The 20,603-nt window shown below is 42.0% G+C and overlaps 1 protein-coding gene across 5 annotated transcripts; it reads left to right on the top strand.

Moving 5' to 3' along the window:
• The first annotated feature begins 11,507 nt into the window (after positions 1-11,507).
• LOC115162550 (heterogeneous nuclear ribonucleoprotein Q) lies at positions 11,508-20,569 on the top strand. 5 transcript variants are annotated; one of them, XM_029713977.1, is made up of 12 exons: positions 11,508-11,649; positions 13,172-13,331; positions 14,096-14,214; positions 14,323-14,430; positions 14,548-14,661; positions 14,895-15,071; positions 15,180-15,315; positions 15,967-16,172; positions 16,381-16,530; positions 16,630-16,751; positions 16,938-17,281; positions 19,263-20,569. In XM_029713977.1, exons 2-12 carry the CDS (start codon positions 13,184-13,186, stop codon positions 19,286-19,288), a joined length of 1,650 nt encoding a protein of 549 aa, XP_029569837.1. In that variant the 5' UTR covers positions 11,508-11,649; positions 13,172-13,183; the 3' UTR covers positions 19,289-20,569. The 5 variants fall into 5 exon arrangements, with proteins under 5 accessions (XP_029569837.1, XP_029569835.1, XP_029569834.1 ...); XM_029713975.1 differs by having other exon boundaries at positions 16,938-17,308; XM_029713974.1 differs by having other exon boundaries at positions 16,938-17,308; positions 19,260-20,569.
• The last annotated feature ends 34 nt before the right edge of the window (positions 20,570-20,603 follow it).

Here is a 20,603-nt window from a genome sequence, read left to right as displayed (position 1 = left end):
AAGCGCAGGAGTTTGGCACTGTCCAACTGCCGCGCGCGCGCCAATGAGGGAGCATTTTTCTTTCGAACGGAGTGACGGTAGGGCTCTCTGTCTCCTGGAGTACAAAATGTGACATTAGGCTACTCCATAGCGTGAGATGCTAGCAACATAGCCACGTTTGTGCATTAGAGTAGTAGTAATACAGTAGTAGCCTTTTTGTTCATTTGCGCAAGACATACATATGCATGACATTACTATTGATGAACATCAACTTCATGCAGATGAGCATCAATGATCACCCATTGGATATCGGCTATTGTCAGTGTTTGAGTCAAAACAGGGGTTTCCAAACTTTTCCCCCCAGGGCCCCCTTTTTTTTTTACATTTGAGAAATTCACATTCACAAAAGAACCAATTGGGGAGAAAAAGGGGAAAAAGTACAACAAAATTAATATTACCCAAGTCCAATTTCTTTGACTCCTCGATTTGAGAAGGTCTTAACTCAGCTTCTGAATGTCATGGAAACAAGTCAAGATATTCATTCCCCTGTGCATAAGAGTCATGTCTTCCTCTGGCATTTTACAGCATATTTAGCCTAAAGCATCGCAGATGTATGCAGCGTTTAAGATCGGTATAAACAATCTCAAATTGTACAAAATCTCAATATTAAAATATACATCTATAATTGAACCCCTCAAATCAATGAAGATCCCACCCCCTAGGTTGGAAATCCCTGAGTCAGAGAATCTACCCCTTCGCTAGCCTACAATATGCAGGTCATCCCATCCAATACCCCAAATAATGTTGCTGAGTGAGGTAGCTGTCTGACTCCAGTACGCTATTGTACAAGTGTATAATGTAGCTCTTTTCCGATCTGTCTCTGACCCAAATGGCATCCCTGAACTCATGCTTGCCAACATTCAGGCTCTTTCTTGATGCTTAATGTTCCATAATAGCTAGGATACCTGAAAAGTGTGAGTTTCCAAAACATGTTCCCCTTAGTCAGCAGTTCATGGGCATGTTGGAAAGGATAGTGGTTCCAGTCCCAGATGGTATCCTTGGGCTAAGGTACTTAGTCTGAATTGCCTCAGTAAGCATCCTGCTGTATAAATGAATATGGAGACCAGTAATGAGATATAAATTGTCCATGGATGAGTAGCCTACTTGTGTGGCTATTCATCCTACTTGTCTTTGCAATGTGCGTCTTTTGGGGATATTTGATGAATACAAATTATTGGCCCCCTTGATAAAGATGAGCAAAAAAGACTGCATAAAATAAATAATGCAAATACTGAGATACATTGTATGCAACAAAAAAAAGGGGAAATTCTATTATATTATACTAACACAATTGCTCTAAAAAATACTTTAGATTTTATTTAAATTATACTTTTTACTCAAAAAGGGTCACAATTATTGGCACCCCTATTTTCAATACTCGGGCACCCTCCCCCTGCGAGGATCAAGGCACTGTGCCTTTTTCTGAAGTGTTTTATGAGATTGGAGAACACATTGGGAGGGATCGTAGACCATTCCTCCATACAGAATCTTTCCAGATCCTCCATCTGCGCTTATGGACCACGCTCTTCAATTCAAACCATAGGTTTTCAAGTCCGGAGACTGAGATGGCCACTTCAAAAAGCAGATTTTGTGGTCAATTAACCATTTCCTTGAGGAGTTTGATGTGTGCTTGGGTTTATTGTCTTGCTGGAAGATCCACTTGTGGTCAAGTTTCAGACACCTGGCAGAAGCAACCACGTTTTTGGCTAAGCATAGTTTACATACATTTTGGACCTGACTGTATGTGCATATTCAGAGTCCTTAGGCAGGAAAAGTGTAAGAACACTATCATCTCTCGTTCTCTCTCATATACACTACATGACCAAAAGTATGTGGACACCTGCTAGTCGAACATCTCAATCCAAAATCATGGGCATTAATATGGAGTTTGTCCCCCCTTTGCTGCTATAACAGCCTCCACTCTTCTGGGAAAGCTTTCCACTAGATGTTGGAACATTGCTTCCATTCAGCCACAAGAGCATTAGTGAGGTCGGGCACTGATGTTGGGCGATTAGTTCTTGTTCGCAGTCTGCGTTCCAATTCATCCCAAAGGTGTTCGATGGGGTTGAGGTCAGGGCTCTGTGCATGTCAGTCAACTCTTTCCACACTGATCTCAACAAACTATTTCTGTATGGACCTCGCTTTGTGCACGGGAGCTTTGTCACGCTGAAACAGGAAATTGCCTTCCCCAAACTGTTGCCACAAAGTTGGAAGCACAGAATCATCTAGAACAGTGGTTCACAAACTTTTTATTGTCCCATACCCCTTCAAACATTCAACCTCCAGCTGCGTACCCCCTCTAGCACCAGGGTCAGCGCACGCTCAAATGTTGTTTTTTGCCATCATTGTAAGCCTGCCACACACACACACTATACTGTACAATACATTTAATAAACATAAGAATGAGTGTGAGTTCTTGTCACAACGCGGCTCGTGGGAAGTGACAAAGAGCTCTTATAGGACCAGGACCATTTTGTTCTTTATTTAACCATCTTACATAGAAAACCTTATTTGTTCATCAAACATTGTGAATAACTCACCACAGGATAATGAGAAGGGTGTGCTTGAAAGGATGCACATAACTCTGCAATGTAGGGTTGTATTGGAGAGAGTCTCAGTCTTAAATGATTTTGCACACACAATCTGGGCCTGTATTTAGTTTTCATGCTAGTGAGAGCCGAGAATCCACTCTCACATAGGTACGTGGTTGTAAAGGGTATCAGTGTCTTAACAGCGCGATTTGCCAAGGCAGGATACTCTGAGCGCAGCCCAAACCAGAAATCTGGCAGTGGCTTCTGATCAAATTAAATTTTCACAGAACCGCTTGTTGCAATTTCGATGAGGCTCTCTTGTTCAGATATTGGTAAGTGGGCTGGAGGCAGGGCATGAAAGGGATAACGAATCCAGTTGTTTGTGTCGTCCGTTTCAGGAAAGAACCTGCGTAATTGTGCACCCAGCTCACTCAGGTGCTTCGCTATATCACATTTGACATTGTCCGTAAACTTGAGTTCATTTGCACACAAAAAATCATACAATGGTGGAAAGACCTGTGTGTTGTCCTTGTTAATGGAGATAGAGAAGAGCTCCAACTTCTTTATCATAGCCTCAATTTTGTCCCGCACATTGAATATAAACTCAGCAAAAAAAGAAACGTCCTCTCACTGTCAACTGCGTTTATTTTCAGCAAACTTAACATGTGTAAATATTTGTATGAACATAACAAGATTCAACAACTGAGACATAAACTGAACAAGTTCCGCAGACATGTGACTAACAGAAATGGAATAATGTGTCCCTGAACAAAGGGGGGGGGGGGGGGGTCAAAATCAAAAGTAACAGTCAGTATCTGGTGTGGCCACCATTTTTTACATTTGACATTTTAGTCATTTAGCAGACGCTCTTATCCAGAGTGACTTACAGTAGTGAATGCATACATTTCATACATTTTTTTTCTCCGTACTGATCCCCCGTGGGAATCGAACCCACAACCCTGGCGTTGCAAACACCATGCTCTACCAAGCCACCAGCCACCAGCTGCATTAAGTACTGCAGTGCATCTCCTCCTCATGGACTGCACCAGATTTACCAGTTCTTGCTGTGAGATGTTACCCCACTCTTCCACCAAGGCACCTGCAAGTTCCCGGACATTTCTGGGGGGAATGGGCCTAGCCCTCACCCTCCGATCCAACAGGTCCCAGACGTGCTCAATGGGATTCAGATCCGGGCTCTTCGCTGGCCATGGCAGAACACTGACATTCCTGTCTTGCAGGAAATCACGCACAGAACGAGCAGTATGGCTGGTGACATTGTCATGCTGGAGGGTCATGTCAGGATGAGCCTGCAGGAAGGGTACCACATGAGGGAGGAGGATGTCTTCCCTGTAACGCACAGCGTTGAGATTGCCTGCAATGACAACAAGCTCAGTCCGATGATGCTGTGACACACTGCCCCAGACCATGGCGGACCCTCCACCTCCAAATCGATCCTGCTCCAGAGTACAGGCCTCGGTGTAACGCTCATTCCTTCGACAATAAACGCGAATCCGACAATCACCCCTGGTGAGACAAAACTGCGAATCGTCAGTGAAGAACACTTTTTGCCAGTCCTGTCTGGTCCAGCGACGGTGAGGACCTGCCTTACAACAGGCCTACAAGGCCTCAGTCCAGCCTCTCTCAGCCTATTGCGGACAGTCTGAGCACTGATAAAGGGATTGTACGTTCCTGGTGTAACTCGGGCAGTTGTTGTTGCCATCCTATACCTGTCCCGCAGGTGTGATGTTTGGATGTACCAATCCTGTGCAGGTGTTGCTACACGTGGTCTGCCACTGTGAGGATGATCAGCTGTCCGTCCTGTCTCCCTTTAGCACTGTCTTAGGCGTCTCACAGTACGGACATTGCAATTTATTGCCCTGGCCACATCTGCAGTCCTCATGCCTCCTTGCAGCATGCCTAAGGCATGTTCACGCAGATGAGCAGGGACCCTGGGCATCTTTCTTTTGGTGTTTTTCTGAGTCAGTAGAAAGGCCTCTTTGGTGTCTTAAGTTTTCATAACTTTGACCTTAATTGCCTACCGTCTGTAAGCTGTTAGTGTCTTAACGACCGTTCCACAGGGCATGTTCATTAATTGTTTATGGTTCATTGAACAAGCATGGGAAACAGTTTTTAAACCGTTTACAATGAAGATCTGTGAAGTTATTTGGATTTTTACGAATTACCTTTGAAAGACAGGGTCCTGAAAAAGGAACGTTTCTTTTTTTGCTGAGTTTAGTCACTTTTATGGTAATTCTTCTTAATTTAACCTCTGGAGATGTTTGTTAAGAAGTTAAATATCAGCTCTTTATGACAGAATGTTAAAATTAGGTTAAGTAAATTGTTATTTTTGACACTATTCGTAGAATGATCCAGTTCTATAAAGCACTGAATGAAAATACGTATTGGCAAACTGACTGAATAAAGATCTTGACAAAGCTGTCTGCTTTCATGTCATAAACACTTACTAATTGTGATGCATGATGAACATTACAAAACCCTGTCTCTCTGCATCACTGTGCCGTGATGAATCCTGCCCTGTCCAAAGGTATTCGCAAAGGCCTCTTTCATTGACTTCAGAGTAGGTTTCCAGGCCTTCGGCTGCATAGCGTGTCCATGTACTTGCCCTTGCTCGATTGAGGCTGTCAGTGTGAGGGAAATAGCTAACCTCTTTAATTTTATACCACCTCCAGCCATGGAGTAGAGGGCTCAGACGTGAAATATCATACATTAAACTGTTTCAACAGCCCTTGGCCTAAAATTCCACACACATCCTTGTGGATGATGATGAGTAGAGTTGTGGTTAATTCAATTAAGGGAAGCTTTTGTCACCTATATCAATCACAGCTATCACTCAGCTCAATGATAGTGTCTACTCCTGTTTCACCTCATTGGGTCTGAATGCAATTAGTAATTAAATGCATGGATTATTACTTTTTTCAGAAGTCATGGACAATGAATGATCTATATCCTATAATTGTGGATGTTGGCATGACCATGCATATTTTATATAGCCTAACCAAGGTGTTACTTCAACTTTGTTGCTTGATAATGTTGCGATTTGAGAAGGACACAAAGAAGTCCCAATTTACAGGGACAGCAATGCTTAGATGAATTTGGTTTGGCTTTGTTCCGTCGAATACATGGGTCCCTATATCCCACATGTAATCCAGAATGTCTGAGCATTGCTGGAGATGACACAGCATGCAGTTAGGAGGCCCATCATTCTGCCAGCACATTAAGAGCAACTTCAGATAAAGAAGAGAATATGCTTCCCTTGACAGGAACAGCCTGTTCTCTTGATGAAATCCAGTTTGAGTTATGTTCGTACCTCAAAGTCAGGTGCCATTAATAGTGGATGGCAGTTGGCCATTACATCAACCATTACATCAAAGTTCCAAGAGCTTTTCATTCGAAGGTCACCTAGGAAGAAATTTGTAGGTCAGTGTGATTACCCAAGTGCCCCCAGGACTGGCCATCAGCAAGGGTAAATGTCTGTTTCTGACATGGAGACAATAGCACTGCCTCTGGCTCCCAGACTTCCAAAGACTTTCTTGGATCAGTGAGGAGGTACTGCCAGTATAAATCAGGAGAGGTTCTGTCATCTCTCCACTTTATATGCTGACTTGTAGGCAAAGCTCTTTGAATTGCTGGAGCTAAACTCTGATGTCCTTCGATCGCCGTTAGAGGTCTTCTTTTAAGAGTTGTTCTTTGCATCATTGATCTTGGTCCAGTGTTCTTTCACGTTAGATAAATTATGTTCCACCATGTTCCCAGTCTATCAGCTCTGTAAAATAAATATCCCTGCTGTGCCTCAGAAGGCAGCAGACATCTTGGGGTTGGCAATTCATATTCGTCTTACATTATTATAATCTTATACACCAAAAATTAGTTGCTAGCCAAATGGCCTCATGACTCAATTATTTTTTATCAGCAAGTCTTTTAACCCTACGTTGGGTCCAGGCATTCATTGAGTTTGTCTTGGTGCCACAAATGTCCTCAGTATTCACCTAGATCTCACCTATTACCTCAATAAGTATGTTTGAAAGGAACAGAATTTCAAAGGAGTTTCACATTATGCACCACTGGAATGCATAAAATGTGATTGGACTAAGGTTTTGTGTAATGTATTGATCATGAAGCCACGTCATGGTTATGATCATCCTCAGCTTTGTCTGTGTTATGTCATTCCACCACTAAATTAATTTAGTGATGACTAGCCCAGACAAGAGCCCAAAATCATGTGGGCTGTAGTGACTTCCCACTGGGCACACACTGGTTGAATCAACGTTGTTTCCACGTCATTTCGACATTGAAACAATGTGCCATAGACGTTAAATTGACGTCTATAACCAGTGGGTTGAGACTGTAGCTAGACCTAACCCCTAGTCCCATATAATTTAGAGGTCATTTGTATCACAGAAAGACATACAACATTAATGTCAACAATATGCTAATATGACACAATACTTGGATCAATTTATGATGTGTCATGCAGCTTCAGGCCTAAATATGGGCTGTCCTTCAATGTACTTTCTCAGTTTATTCTTATTGATTGGTAGAAAAACTGTTAATGCATAGCACATACAGTACATTACTCAATTGGCCAAAAAGCTGGAGTAATGCATAGCCCTCTCGTGGACGATAATTACCTTTAGTGTCTATTCATGAAGGTATCTTCTGTCTGGAGGAGTTTTGATTAAGAGCCCCTACACGCGTTCTGAGCGTTAACACGCAACGCTTGCGGTGCGGTTTTGGAAACATAAGGAACATATCTTTCATATCACTGAGAAATATATATTTTTTAAACTAAAGGTTGAATTACTACACACCCATTTGGTTGGATGGATCTGTGCAAACCTGCTACAGTAAATGTATATTTTTTATTTGAAAGATTCTTTCTCGCTGATATGAAAGATAAGTTCCATGTTTCAAAAGCCGTATCGCAAGCAATGATTATTGACGTTTCTAAACGTTAAAACAGAGCATCGGGATTGTAGTTCACATGGCCCCAACGGTAAGCTGTGCTTATAGCTGAGAACCTTTGGGATAAAGCAGAATGCCTTGTTAATGCCTTGGGTTCTCGAGAGCTAGAGTAATGCATATCAGATCCAACACGCTCATTACACATAATAGAGTTGACAACTTTCAAGGCGCTCTTTGACTTTCATGCTATTATGTTTTTGAATCTAATGTAAAAGATCAAAGGGGACTTGAACAGAAACTAAAAGAACTAAAGCCCTAAAGCCCTCTGCCAAATCTTCATTTAAATTACAAATGCACAGCCTAAACTGTAAGATGAGGAGAGTAACGATTAATGATCTAGCAAGCCCATAGCATAGGGGGAAAACATATTAATCAAATGTACTTATCCTACAATACTTCAAAATAGTTAATCACTTACTTTCTCTACACAAATGACTAGTTCATAGTAGTGATGGGGGGCAAAATCGATTTTTTTCACGATATATTGTATCGTATCGTTTATACAATATCGGAATATTAGTTTTGCGCTAGTTTGCTGTACCTGCACCAAAACTTCAGTATTTTCCCTTCATACGCTATATATACAAAAGTATGTAGACACCCCTTCAAATTAGTGGATTCGGCTATTTCAGCCACACCAGTTGCTTACAGGTGTATAAAATCGAGCACACAGCCATGCAATCTCCATAGACAAACATTGGCAGTAGAATGGCCTTACTGAAGATCTCAGTGACTTTCAACGTGGCACCGTCATGGGATGCCACCTTTCCAACAAGTCAGTTCATCAAATTTCTGCCTTACTAGAGCTGCCCCGGTCAACTGTAAGTGCTGTTATTGTGAAGTGGAAATATCTAGGAGAAACAACGACTCAGCAGCAAAGTGGTAGGCCACAAAAGCTCACAGACCTCTGAAGCACGTAGCGCTTAAAATTAGTCTGTCCTCGGTGGCAACACTCATTACTGACTTCCAAACTGCCTCTGAAAGCAATGTCAGCACAATAACTGTTTCTCAGGAGCTTCATGAAATGGGTTTCCATGGCCGAGCAGCCGCACACAAGTCTAAGATCAACATGCGCAATGCCAAGCGTCAGCTGGAGTGGTGTAATGCTCGCCTCCATTGGACTCTGGAGCAATGGAAACGCATTCTCTGGAATGATGAATCACGCTTCACCATCTGGCAATCCGACGGCTGAATCTGAGTTTGGCGTATTGCCAGGAGAATGCTACCTGCCCAAATACATAGTGCCAACTGTAAAGTTTGGTGGAGGAGGAATATTGGTCTGGGGCTGTTTTTCATTGTTTGGTCTAGGCCCCTTAGTTCCAGTGAAGGGAAATCTTAACGCTACAGCATACAATAACATTCTAGACGTTTCTGTGCTTCCAACTTTGTGGTAACAGTTTGGGGAAGGCCCTTTCCTGTTTCAGCATGACAATTCCCCCGTGCGCAAAGTGAGGTCACAACTGAAATTATTTGTTGAGATCGGTGTGGAAGAACTTGACTGACCTGCAATGAGCCCTGACCTCAACCTTTGGGATGAATTGGAACACTGACTACGAGCCAAGCCTAATGGCGCAACATCCGTTCCTGACCTCACTAATGCTCTTGTGGCTGAATGGAAGCAAGTCCCTGCATCAATGTTCCAACATCTAGTGGAAAGCCTTCCCAGAAGCAAAGAATGGACCAACTCCATATGTCCATGACTTTGGAATGAGATGTACGGCGAGCAGGTGCCCACATATTTTTGGTCATGTAGTGTAGCTTGTTCTCCATCTTCTTTTTAAACAGGGAGCCAAATTATTTTCAGCACTTTTATTTCCATGACTGATCAAAACACATTTTCGCATGTCTCTTTCTTGTCCCTCTGCAGCAGACATATCGTGAGCAATATGTTTGGAATATCGAATCGCAAAAATCACAGTATCGAATCTCAACCCATAAGAATCGTGATAATTGCAATACATATCCTATTGGTATCGTGAAAATATCGTATAGTGAGATCTCTGGCAATTCTCAGCCCTAATTCATAGGTACCATCCTAAACTGTCCAAACAGTCATACTTTTAGCTTGTCATACACAATATAAACAGTTCGTAAATGACAAAACTAGACAGCTGATGGAGAATTGTATACTTTTGTAATTGAATAACAATGCTGCAGTTGTTAATAATTAGTGTAACTAATGCTTTGTAATAACTAGAGTATAAAACATTCTTATACCTGCGGTAGTACAAACTTATGCTTAGCTCCATCTGTGCAAGGATTCCCATTCCAGAGGGACGGTGGAAAGCAAACCCTAGGAGATAGGGAGAGTTTTCGGATACGACTGCTGTAGAGTCAGGTCACCAAGCTCAGCTTTACCTGTCGATAAAGCACTGAGGTGTGGGGGCATATAGTGGGCCTATGTGCATATTTATGAAGTTCAGAAAGTCCTTCCAACCACCCCTTCCAGTTACGGAAATTGATTATGAGTGTGATATTCAGAAAAAAATGCATATTTTACAATGACGTCTCGTTTATCCATAAGGCTTCTGTCTACCAAGTGAATAAATTAGGTGCAAACCCATCATTAGGGTCCTGTCTTCCTCAAATGGTGATCCTAGAGCTCATGAATGACAAGGGCACTGCTTAATGACATTGGTCATGCCCATTCCTCATGCTCCATATCTTATGAATAAGGAAAGGGCATGCTCAAATTGCTCTGGTAAAATACGAAACTCTCTGGGCATTCAAGCCAACTCCTTATAGCAACAGTAAGTGATAGGATTGTGGTGGAGTATCATGCAATCTTGATAGGATAGAGGCTATGATAAAAATTGGATAAAGCCAAGCATTAGCCTACTGAGAAAAGGTCTGTTGGAGGAGTGAAAAGTATAAATACAGCATGTGCTCACAAGTGCCAGTTTAGCATTTTTTTTTTTAGAGTCAATGACTAGCCAATCAAATCTGTTCATCAGCAAATCCTCATCTACTCAAACTATACCGGGTTTTGTGAATACTGTATAGGCCTGGTTGTTTGTTTTGTTTAAGTTCTTTGTTCACATCGTAAGTGTATGAAACAAGCCAATGAAGAGGGTGACACGCTGTGGTGGAAAGTGGCATTTTCAAGGGTGTTTCTTTACTACGGCTCTCTCTCAACCAATGATGATTTCAACTCACTAGAAGCAGGGTCATATTCATTATAGGCACCAAACCGAAGAAAACAGACTGAACTTGTCCAATAAGAAACAGGTGTTTTCCATTTTGCTACGTTTTCAGTGTGCACTAGTGAATAAAACCCTGTCTGCATTACCAGGACAGTTTGACTGAGAGAACAATACTGGCCTCTACGCCTCAGTGTGCCTGATTGTTCTTCTAAAATATTCACTGGAATTCAATAGAATCTGAACTGTGTAAAAACTGTGTAAAAACATGACTGAGACACTCTATGAGACACTAGTTATGTCTAAAAATGGTAATGAAGTTGAAAATAGCCCATCACAATGGTCTCAAGAACAGCCAACCAGTTTATAAAAGATTTGAAAAGGGTTGAGGTTTATTCCATGTAAATTCTGGCATTTCAGGAATCGTTTCAAATTCTAATTCAAGAACTGTAAAGTTTCACAATTTAAATTTCATTTGATATTTTTCGAATTTCAAAACTTCCTGAATGGACCCAAAACATAAAATTACTGATATACTGTTAACAAATATTTAGAATTCTAACAATAATTTAGGCAAAGGTGCTGAACATTGTTACGATAGCCTACTGTTCAAAATCTATCTTTACAGAAATGTTGAGTTTTAATCCTCGCCTCTCTGTCATTCAAACCATTTCAGATGCAAAATCAGAGGTAAAATATCACTGTAGCACTACATACAAATAATTTTCCACTTTACTGTAGAGTGCATGCATATCAGGCAAGCCCGTGCATGGGTGTCTAAGAAACCCCATTGACGAGACAAAACTCGCGGCGTGAACGTGGCAGCCATTTTACATCCTCAAGAGTGAATGAGTGGAGCTGAACTAGTGCCGGGAGTTGTACACTTTTCCTCTTGTAATTATCAAATTTTCCTTCCGAAATAATCAGCACCATACAAGTTGGTGATCCATCGGCAGGTATGATGAATACTACTAACTGGTCACGTGATCATAGTACAATTTATAGCTAAAGTAGTTGAGCGTGTGGTGTTTCAAACAATGTGGAAACGGGTGGTTGGGACGGGCTCTCCAGACCGGCTTTTTGAAAATGGACTCTCCCTATGTGGCGGCACGTTGACAAACCACGAAGCTAGCTAGTTACCATACTACAAGGCCTCTCTCTGTTCTACATATGGACATGTCGAGCCGAATTAAGTCAACCATCAAGCTATATATAAGCTTTCGCTGTTTTAATGGTGTCGCTAGCAAACTCAGCCAAGTGGGATAATTATGCTACATCATGAATGACTTGATCATTGTCACTACCTAACTGAACCAGCCAACCAGGGAGCTAACATCAGCGCGTGAGCGTGCAAACTTCGAGATAATTGCCTTTGTCAGATAGTTTTGATTCAACTCGCGAACTAACGTTAGTTTAGCGTAACCACTTTGGCTAGCAAAACATTTGGTCGTCACTCCGCTAACGTTGCCTAGCTAGTATGGATAACTAGCTAGGTTTGTTATTGTGACTTGACAGGGTTGGGTGACCATGATTATTTAGCATGCTATTATTTAGCTGGCTGCTAGCTAGTAACTGCTGGGTAGCTAACGTTATGGAAAACGCAGCTAGATGACGTTGGCTAACAATGTGTCTGAACACTTGTGGTTATAGCTAGCTAAATTAAGTTAGATATGGAAACTACCTGTAACGATGTTGCTTGTCAAGTTTAGCTAGAGAATTGGGTAACGTTAGCTAGTTCGCAAACGTTAGTTGGCTACAATGAAGACTTTGCATGAGCACAAACTGAAATGGTTTCGCATTAGACTGCTCCCTTTACCCTAACTAGCCAAGTTAGCTATCTATCGGTGGTTTGCGACGCGTTACCAAACATTTTAACTAGATAGATGTAACGTTAGTCTACCACACCATGTCATTTGCTCCTGCATAAATGCTTGCTGACTGTCTTATTAGCTACCGGAAACGGGTGGCTTAGAAACTCTGTCGCGGCACTCTGCCGAAGGAACACGTGTATCAGCTAGCTAGTTAGTGCTGAAGTCTGCAATCGGTAGGCTAATTTATAATTTAGCAATCAGGCCATGCCGTTGTACGCAGCGGGAGATGAACGTAATGTTAGCAGCTATAGCAGTGTTGTGCCAAGTTGTTATTCCAACACAGTCAAAGGCGGGAAATGTGTCATTACGTGTACACATTTCACCATGTAGCCTAGCTAACTCTCCTCATACATTGCACATGCGAACGAAGATAAGTATAAGGTGTGCAGTTATCATAAATAGCAATTCATACTTTTATTAGGTGTCAGCATTTTCAAAATTGATACAGACATGCAGATTCCAATATCGTAATTGAAATGTGACCTGATTCCACTCTTAAGGGACCACATGAACCCACATGTGTGCCTGTTGCACATGACACCCCCCAAAAGCTATCAACAGTCTTGCACTTGACCCAGGATTAATTTGGCTCATTGCATTTGCACAGATTTCTGGAGACATGGCCACAGAACATATTAATGGAAATGGTCCAGAAGAACCAATGGACACCACTGCTGCAGTTACCCATTCTGAACACTTCCAGACTTTATTAGAAGCTGGTTTACCACAGAAAGTTGCTGAAAAACTAGATGAAATTTACATAGCAGGTAAGGCACATTGAATATCCAGCATATTCGTACACAAACTATACTTTTGCTATTGCATGTGCTGTCATATTTTACATTAACTTTGAATGTGGGAATTGGGATCCTCAAGCAACTTTTTGTGGTTTCCTACCAAAATGGGTACTGCAGTGTAATGGAAAAAAGAGAATTCATACACCACCAATATCGATGTGAAACAAATGTTTTGGGTACATGTCCATTGTCTTAAAGGTATATCTGGGCAGAGCACTGGTGTCACGGACACTTTGTGTTCTCAATAATTAAAGTGTAGCAGCACAGAAGAGCAAAGAGTTAGGCCACAGTTCAGCGGAGGTCTCTCTGGAAAGTCTCAGGCAGAGAGTGCAGCCAGATGGGCACATGCAGCAACAATGGCAGCAGCTGTCGGTGGCAGGGACAGGTGATGGGACCTCCAAGAGCAGAATGTGCACAAGCTCATTAGGGGTGCACAGTGCACAGGACTGCCATATCAAGTTAAAACACCACGTCTGTTGTGATTAGTTCTGCAAAGGTTGAAGAAAGTGCTTTTACTCAATGCACTTTGTGAATTTAGAAATATTGGTCTCCTGAGATGGTTCCTTTTCTCTGATTTATGTTATTCAAATTATTCCAATTTAAGCAATCCCAAAAGAAGTCACCGAAACAACTTTTATACCCCCAAACATGCATTGTGGCTAGACCCGTTTGAAAAGATGTCATCCCGTAGTTCTGTTCCTGCTAGTAACTGATGTTTTTTTGATGTCCCTCAGGTTTGGTATCACACAGTGACCTAGATGATAGAGCGATTGAGGCTCTGAAAGAGTTCAACGAAGAAGGTGCTCTGCAAGTTCTGTTGCAGTTCAAGGACAGCGACCTCTCACATGTTCAGGTATGTATGGCGGGGGATGGTGGATTGATTGCATTGTGTGATCACGTCTTGAAATTAAATGCTACCATTTCACCCTCTAAAGTGTACAGATTTTTCTTTAATCAACAGAACAAAAGTGCCTTTCTTTGTGGAGTTATGAAGACATATAGACAGAGGGAGAAACAGGGTACCAAAGTCTCAGACTCCAATAAAGGACCAGATGAGGCCAAAATCAAAGTACGGTTTTAACGAACATTCTTGATATAAGTGATAATGGAGACATATCATTATCATATACTGTGCAGTTGTTCTCTGGAAGGTGTTTGACCTCAATCATGTTATTTCAATGAACAGGCCCTGCTGGAGAGAACTGGCTACACACTCGATGTGACAACAGGTCAGCGGAAGTATGGAGGCACCCCTCCAGATTCTGCTCACACAGGGGCACAGCCCACAATTGGGACAGAGGTATGTCTCTACAATAATTCAATGGTGTATTTGATTAGTGTGTTATAGTTTACTTCAGCGTGTATGATAGTGTTTCTGCATTCTGTGTCCAAATAATGAAAATGTCATTTTTCCTGGAGTAACTCCGATTGTGCTGTTTTACAGCTAAGAGCTGACTGGACACCAATTCTGTATTTTGGAGATTTATTGTGTAACAATGACCCAATGTTAACCTAATTTTGCTTTCATCTCAGATTTTTGTTGGCAAGATCCCTAGAGATCTATTTGAGGATGAGCTGGTCCCTCTGTTTGAGAAAGCCGGGCCCATTTGGGACCTGCGTCTGATGATGGACCCCCTTAGTGGCCTGAACAGAGGTTACGCCTTTGTCACTTTCTGCACTAAAGAGGCGGCGCAGGAGGCTGTCAAGCTGGTATGTACTACTTGTTGGAATCCTCTCTCATGATAGGAATGGGGAATTTAGCCCACCCAATCATGACATGTCATGCACTCTCTCATACCCACTCCCCTCTTTCCACAGTGTAACAACAATGAAATTCGACCCGGCAAACACATTGGTGTGTGCATCTCTGTGGCCAATAATAGACTATTTGTTGGCTCCATCCCCAAGAGTAAAACAAAAGAACAGATTGTGGAAGAATTTGCCAAAGTCACAGGTAAGCAGCATCTCTTTTTGTTGAATGATCTTCTGGGACAAATTGACATTTTGCTTGGCCAGTCATATTCTGTCTTGACAAAGATTTATATTTACAGTGTCTTTGACAAGTGTTTAAACATTGCCTTATGTTACTGAATGCAGCAATCATGATCAACCGCTAGTGTGTTAGATTGCATTTAGTCTGAGTTTGGGTTTATGTACGGTATGCTATGTAAAGCTGGGCAATATTTGCTCATATGTTTAATTGCTCATTTCCAATGTCAGGGTTCAGTGTCCAAATGATGAAATACATATATTCTATCCTGGAGTAACTCTGGTTACGCTGATAGTTTACCGCTAAGATCTGACTGGACACTTTGCACTTAACTGGGCACAAATCAGTGGTCTCAAGACTTGTCCAAAGAGAACAGCCGTGTCAAAGAAAGGGGACACTAAATGTTTTGACTAAACCGAAGGAAACATTCCATGAATGTGTAATATTTTGTTCTGCTGCCAATTATGTTTCAGTAAGGTACTTTCTAGAGTAATTCCGTTCCATTCGTTTTTGCTTTGCATTGTGCATGGAGATAGAGCAAGCTTTCTTGTGCACTGGTCACTGTTCAGCTAGGATACCTTTTATGCCTTTCCCCTTCTGCCTCTCTTTCAACAGAGGGTCTTAACGATGTCATACTGTACCATCAGCCAGAAGACAAGAAAAAGAACAGAGGCTTTTGCTTCTTGGAATATGAAGACCACAAAACTGCCGCTCAGGCCCGCCGCCGGCTGATGAGTGGCAAGGTCAAGGTGTGGGCGAACGTGGTGACTGTGGAGTGGGCTGACCCCATAGAAGACCCTGATCCTGAGGTCATGGCCAAGGTAAGGGGAGCAAAGTTAACAGGACTCATTTCGCATGTGACATTGTTTGTGTATTGTCCACCCATTAAACTTGTGAAATATTGCAGAGTTCATATTGATTTGATTTCGACGCTGTTTACCAGGGAGTAAGAATGGAAGTAAGCACCAGTGTATGAGAGAGACAGACTTTTCAAGTGTAATTGATAAGCCACTACCATTTTCCTCCCAGGTGAAAGTGCTGTTTGTCCGAAACCTTGCGAGCACTGTAACGGAGGAAATACTTGAAAAGGCCTTCAGTAATTTTGGCAAGTTGGAGCGGGTGAAGAAGCTGAAAGACTACGCCTTCATCCACTTTGAGGAGAGAGACGGCGCAGTCAAGGTACATGCTGGAGTCTTTATATTACTCTAACCAAAGTATCACAAAACTGGTAACAATGGCTGTTTTTTGTGTAGTTATTCAACTTGTCTCTTTTGACAGGCCTTGGCTGACCTGAATGGGAAAGACCTGGAGGGAGAGCACATTGAAATAGTCTTTGCAAAGCCACCTGACCAGAAGAGGAAAGAACGCAAAGCCCAGAGACAAGCGGCTAAGACACAAATGCAAGCAAAGACCATTGATTTTCAGTTACTTGAGACATGCAAATACCGGCCAAAATGATAGTTGCGTTGTTGGGCGGCCTTTCACCATTGATTTCTTTTGAATGATTGAATAGAAAAGTTAACGTGATCTAACAAGCGCAAATGCGTCCTGTACGGTTACTAAACAAGTACATATCCTCTCCTCAGGTATGACGATTACTATTACTACGGCCCACCTCACATGCCACCTCCCACAAGAGGCAGAGGACGAGGCGGCGGCCGAGGAGGCTACTCTTACCCCCATGACTACTACGGCTATGAAGATTACTACGATTACTATGGCTACGACTACCACAACTACCGGGGTGGCTATGAAGACCCCTACTACGGCTATGAGGACTTCCAAGCTCCCGGCCGAGGACGAGGAGGGGCCCGAGGCGGAGCCCGTGGTGGTGCCACCCTATCCTCCCGGGGCCGTGGAGCTGCCACACCCAGGGGCAGAATGGGTGGCTTTTCTCAGCGAGGTGGAAGTGGCCCTGGATCGAGCAGAGGTGTGCAGGGGACCAAAGGGGCACTGGGTAAATAGGGACTGTTGGCAATGGTCAACAGCAAATGTTTGCTATCAGCTACACAAAAATGCAAACATACTATCTGGACAGGACTTACCCCCCCCCCCCCCCACACACTTGAATAACCTTAAACAAATGTTTTCAACCTGCATTCATTACTTCCTTATGGCACAAATTGACCGTAGTTCGCTATTTACATTCTGTGTAAAATATAGGCCTTGAAAGTAAGAAATCATAAAGATGCAGACCTGCCAACCGGCACGTATCTTGCGCACGCAATTTTATGTCATAGAACGCTGGTACGAAAAACAACCCTAAAATAAATAGGCTTCTAGTTGGCACATTGTGGTTTTTGATACTACTCATGTGTGAGGAAAAAAGGTAGGGAAAATGGAGAACAAACTGTTTGCCGACTACATTTCCCAGAATTGTATGTGTTTGTTACAGCGTTTAGCGAGAACACTTTCTTTCCCGCACATGCTTTGATCTCTGCAAAGGTAGTAGGCGCGAGCGCATTGATGAGCAAGGAAACGGGGAAGTGTTGCGGTAGTTCAGTGCACGTCACTGCGTGGATGGCAATAGACATGGCAGAGAGAACTGTACCGCTAATACCGTCCTTCACAGAAAGTTATATTAAAGGTTAGTAGGCCTATGTTCATTAGTCTGTTCTTGGTCTGTCCTCTTGATATAGCTGTCAACATTAGGCTGATAATGACGTGATAGTAGTCAGTTTGCCAATGACCAAGGTATGTTGAATGAATGGCAGCCTAGTTGTCCGACCTAATTTAATGGATTATGTCAGGGATGGAGATCTGAAACAAGCTCAAAGGCCTAGTTCAGTTTCATATTCCAAATAGCTTACAGTAAACCAGACTACTGAATGATCCTTTGCTTCCAGTAATTGAATTATATTCAGAATTTTCTCCCCAAACTAAATTAAGCCAGTTTTTACACTTTCACTAGACTATCCACATAAAGACACCTATTAATTAGAATAATCATTACCCCTAAATTTAACATAGAAAAGAATTCAGGTGTCAATTAGACCACCTCAATTTCATTTAGGATCAAACAAGACTTTGGTTGACTACATTGTTTGATGTACTTTAAGACTATGTTTCAGAAAATGGCAGTTACAGGTTTTTCAAAAATGATAAATCCTCTAACTTCCTCTGGACCTCCCCCTACCCAACCTTAGGCCTACATCAGCACCACCTTGTCAGAAAATCCTAGGGAGAGCCCTGATTTTGTACATTTTAAACATATTTCTAGTTATCTACTGAAGAGCAGCCACTTACCAAGTACCCATAACAGTCTATAGTCTACCATTCCTACTGAGCCAGTCTTCTGCCAGCATTAGGCAAAAAAAGGTGCATTTGCCTATCATTTGAGCAGTGTGGGTGTCGACGAGCGCTGTTATGGGAGCTGGGGGTGCCGCCGCCACACTGAAGTGGTACTCGTAAAAATTATTCAAGGTTGGCAGGTCTGCAGACGTCACCATTTTAGTCATTGTCTTTTGAAAGCTGAGCCTCACATTCAATTGGTAATTTTAAATGTACAGATGTGCATTTAGCTTTCAGTGTTGAAATTATGAAAATACGTATATTCTATCCTGTATTAACTCCGGTTACGCTGATGGTTTACCGTGAAGATCTGACTGGACATGTTTGATATTTTTTTAATTTCTGTCCATGTCTTTAGAAGACTTCCTCAAATTAGTGATAGGTTCTCACATTTGAAAACACACCTGCCCTTTGGCCTTAGGTCTAAACCTTGACAGGTGTCACCTTTCAGAGCACCAACTGAAAGGTCGGCTCCTCTGCAGATTTAGGGTCACCCTAATCTAGTTTTTTATTATTTTACATGATTGAATGTCATTAGGCATGTTTATGTTCTGTGTTGTGATAGTTTTTTATTATTTTGAATTCCATTCCAATTCTGTCTCTATTTGCTTGGTCAGCAGGGAAAAGGGGTCGAGGCCGGTCCTGACCTGTCACTATGAAGACTGACTTACTGTGTTGGGTTACACCAGAAGCTGCAATGGATACGGATGGAAAAGTCAGCAAAATGGTCCAATATTCCAGCCTTACAGAAGCATCTCCCCCAAACTGCCACCTAAACAATCACCGGATTATTTAGAAAAACTTGCCTCCCCCTGTATGCCCCACACCCCCCCAAAAAATGCCATTTTAAATAATTATTGAAGAATTTGCACTTTTTAAGTTTCTTAGTTTGAAGTGGCTCAAAGGAGCTTGATGCTATTGTATATTTTTGTGCTAATCACAATTTTTATTGTTGGAATATCCCTGTTAATCTTAATCGTTTGATTTGGATGTTTGAAGAGAACATTTGCAGGTTTTAGGTGTAACCACCTGGCATGGATAAGTCAGGCATTCCAGGAAAGTGGTTCTATTCAGAACTTGTCTTTTTTAAAGGGTTGGTTAACTACCTCAGTACAGAGGATTAAACTACCCGGCCTGTACTGTAAATAGGGAAACTATATTGATGAAAGCAGGGCTTGTTTCCTACAAAATATGCACAAGAGCAGCAGCACAACCAAAAGGACTTGCTGCAGCTCTGACATGGCAAACAGTCAAACTGGGCATGCAAAAATAATCTCATATGATGAGCCTGAACAAGCCCTGCTTTTATCCTATTTTGAACTGAATAAGCCACCTTGCTTCTTCAGATTATTGTAGTTACTGGTTGTATAGTTTGGAAAATGTTACTTTTGTAAAGGCTTGAACATCAACAAAGGCATCAACTGCCTTGAAAAAGCCCTGCAGTGTCCCTTTGCCGCTCCAATAATTTTTAGTTTTTAGAATAGATCAGAATTATGTTCAGTACCATCCCCTTTACTGTAAAATAAATATCCCAATCATGTGACATCTTGAATGATCCCTCTAACTCTAAGCCAGCTACTATGTAATCAAGTCTCTTGATTAAAAAGGAATTGCCATACTGCCCAGCCAGCGAGCATGTGTGCCTGTAGCTGTTTCGAAGGGGATCGTGATCATAGTGGTAAAAGGGATACTGCAGCTATTATTCGTATTCCATGTATAGCGAAAAGGAGACTGAACTATTCATCTGGTTTTGTACACTGTTAACTCCCTCAATAAAATAATTACAACCACCTTTTAAAAAAATGTTAGCAGTTTTAAACTATTGTTGGTGGCCAACCACGTTTTTGCATTCCTGCAAATAAATTGTTTTATACTGTAAAATGGAGGTGAGTGTAACTTATTTTTGTAATAAAGTTTTTGATTTCTATCTGTGTCTTACTCTCTGTATGACATCTTGTTAA

This window comes from Salmo trutta, chromosome 25, assembly GCF_901001165.1.
Source record: "Salmo trutta chromosome 25, fSalTru1.1, whole genome shotgun sequence".
Taxonomy (NCBI): Eukaryota; Metazoa; Chordata; class Actinopteri; order Salmoniformes; family Salmonidae; genus Salmo; species Salmo trutta.
The sequence above is the reverse complement of the archived record's forward strand: the minus strand, read 5'-3'. Positions and strand labels throughout refer to the sequence as shown.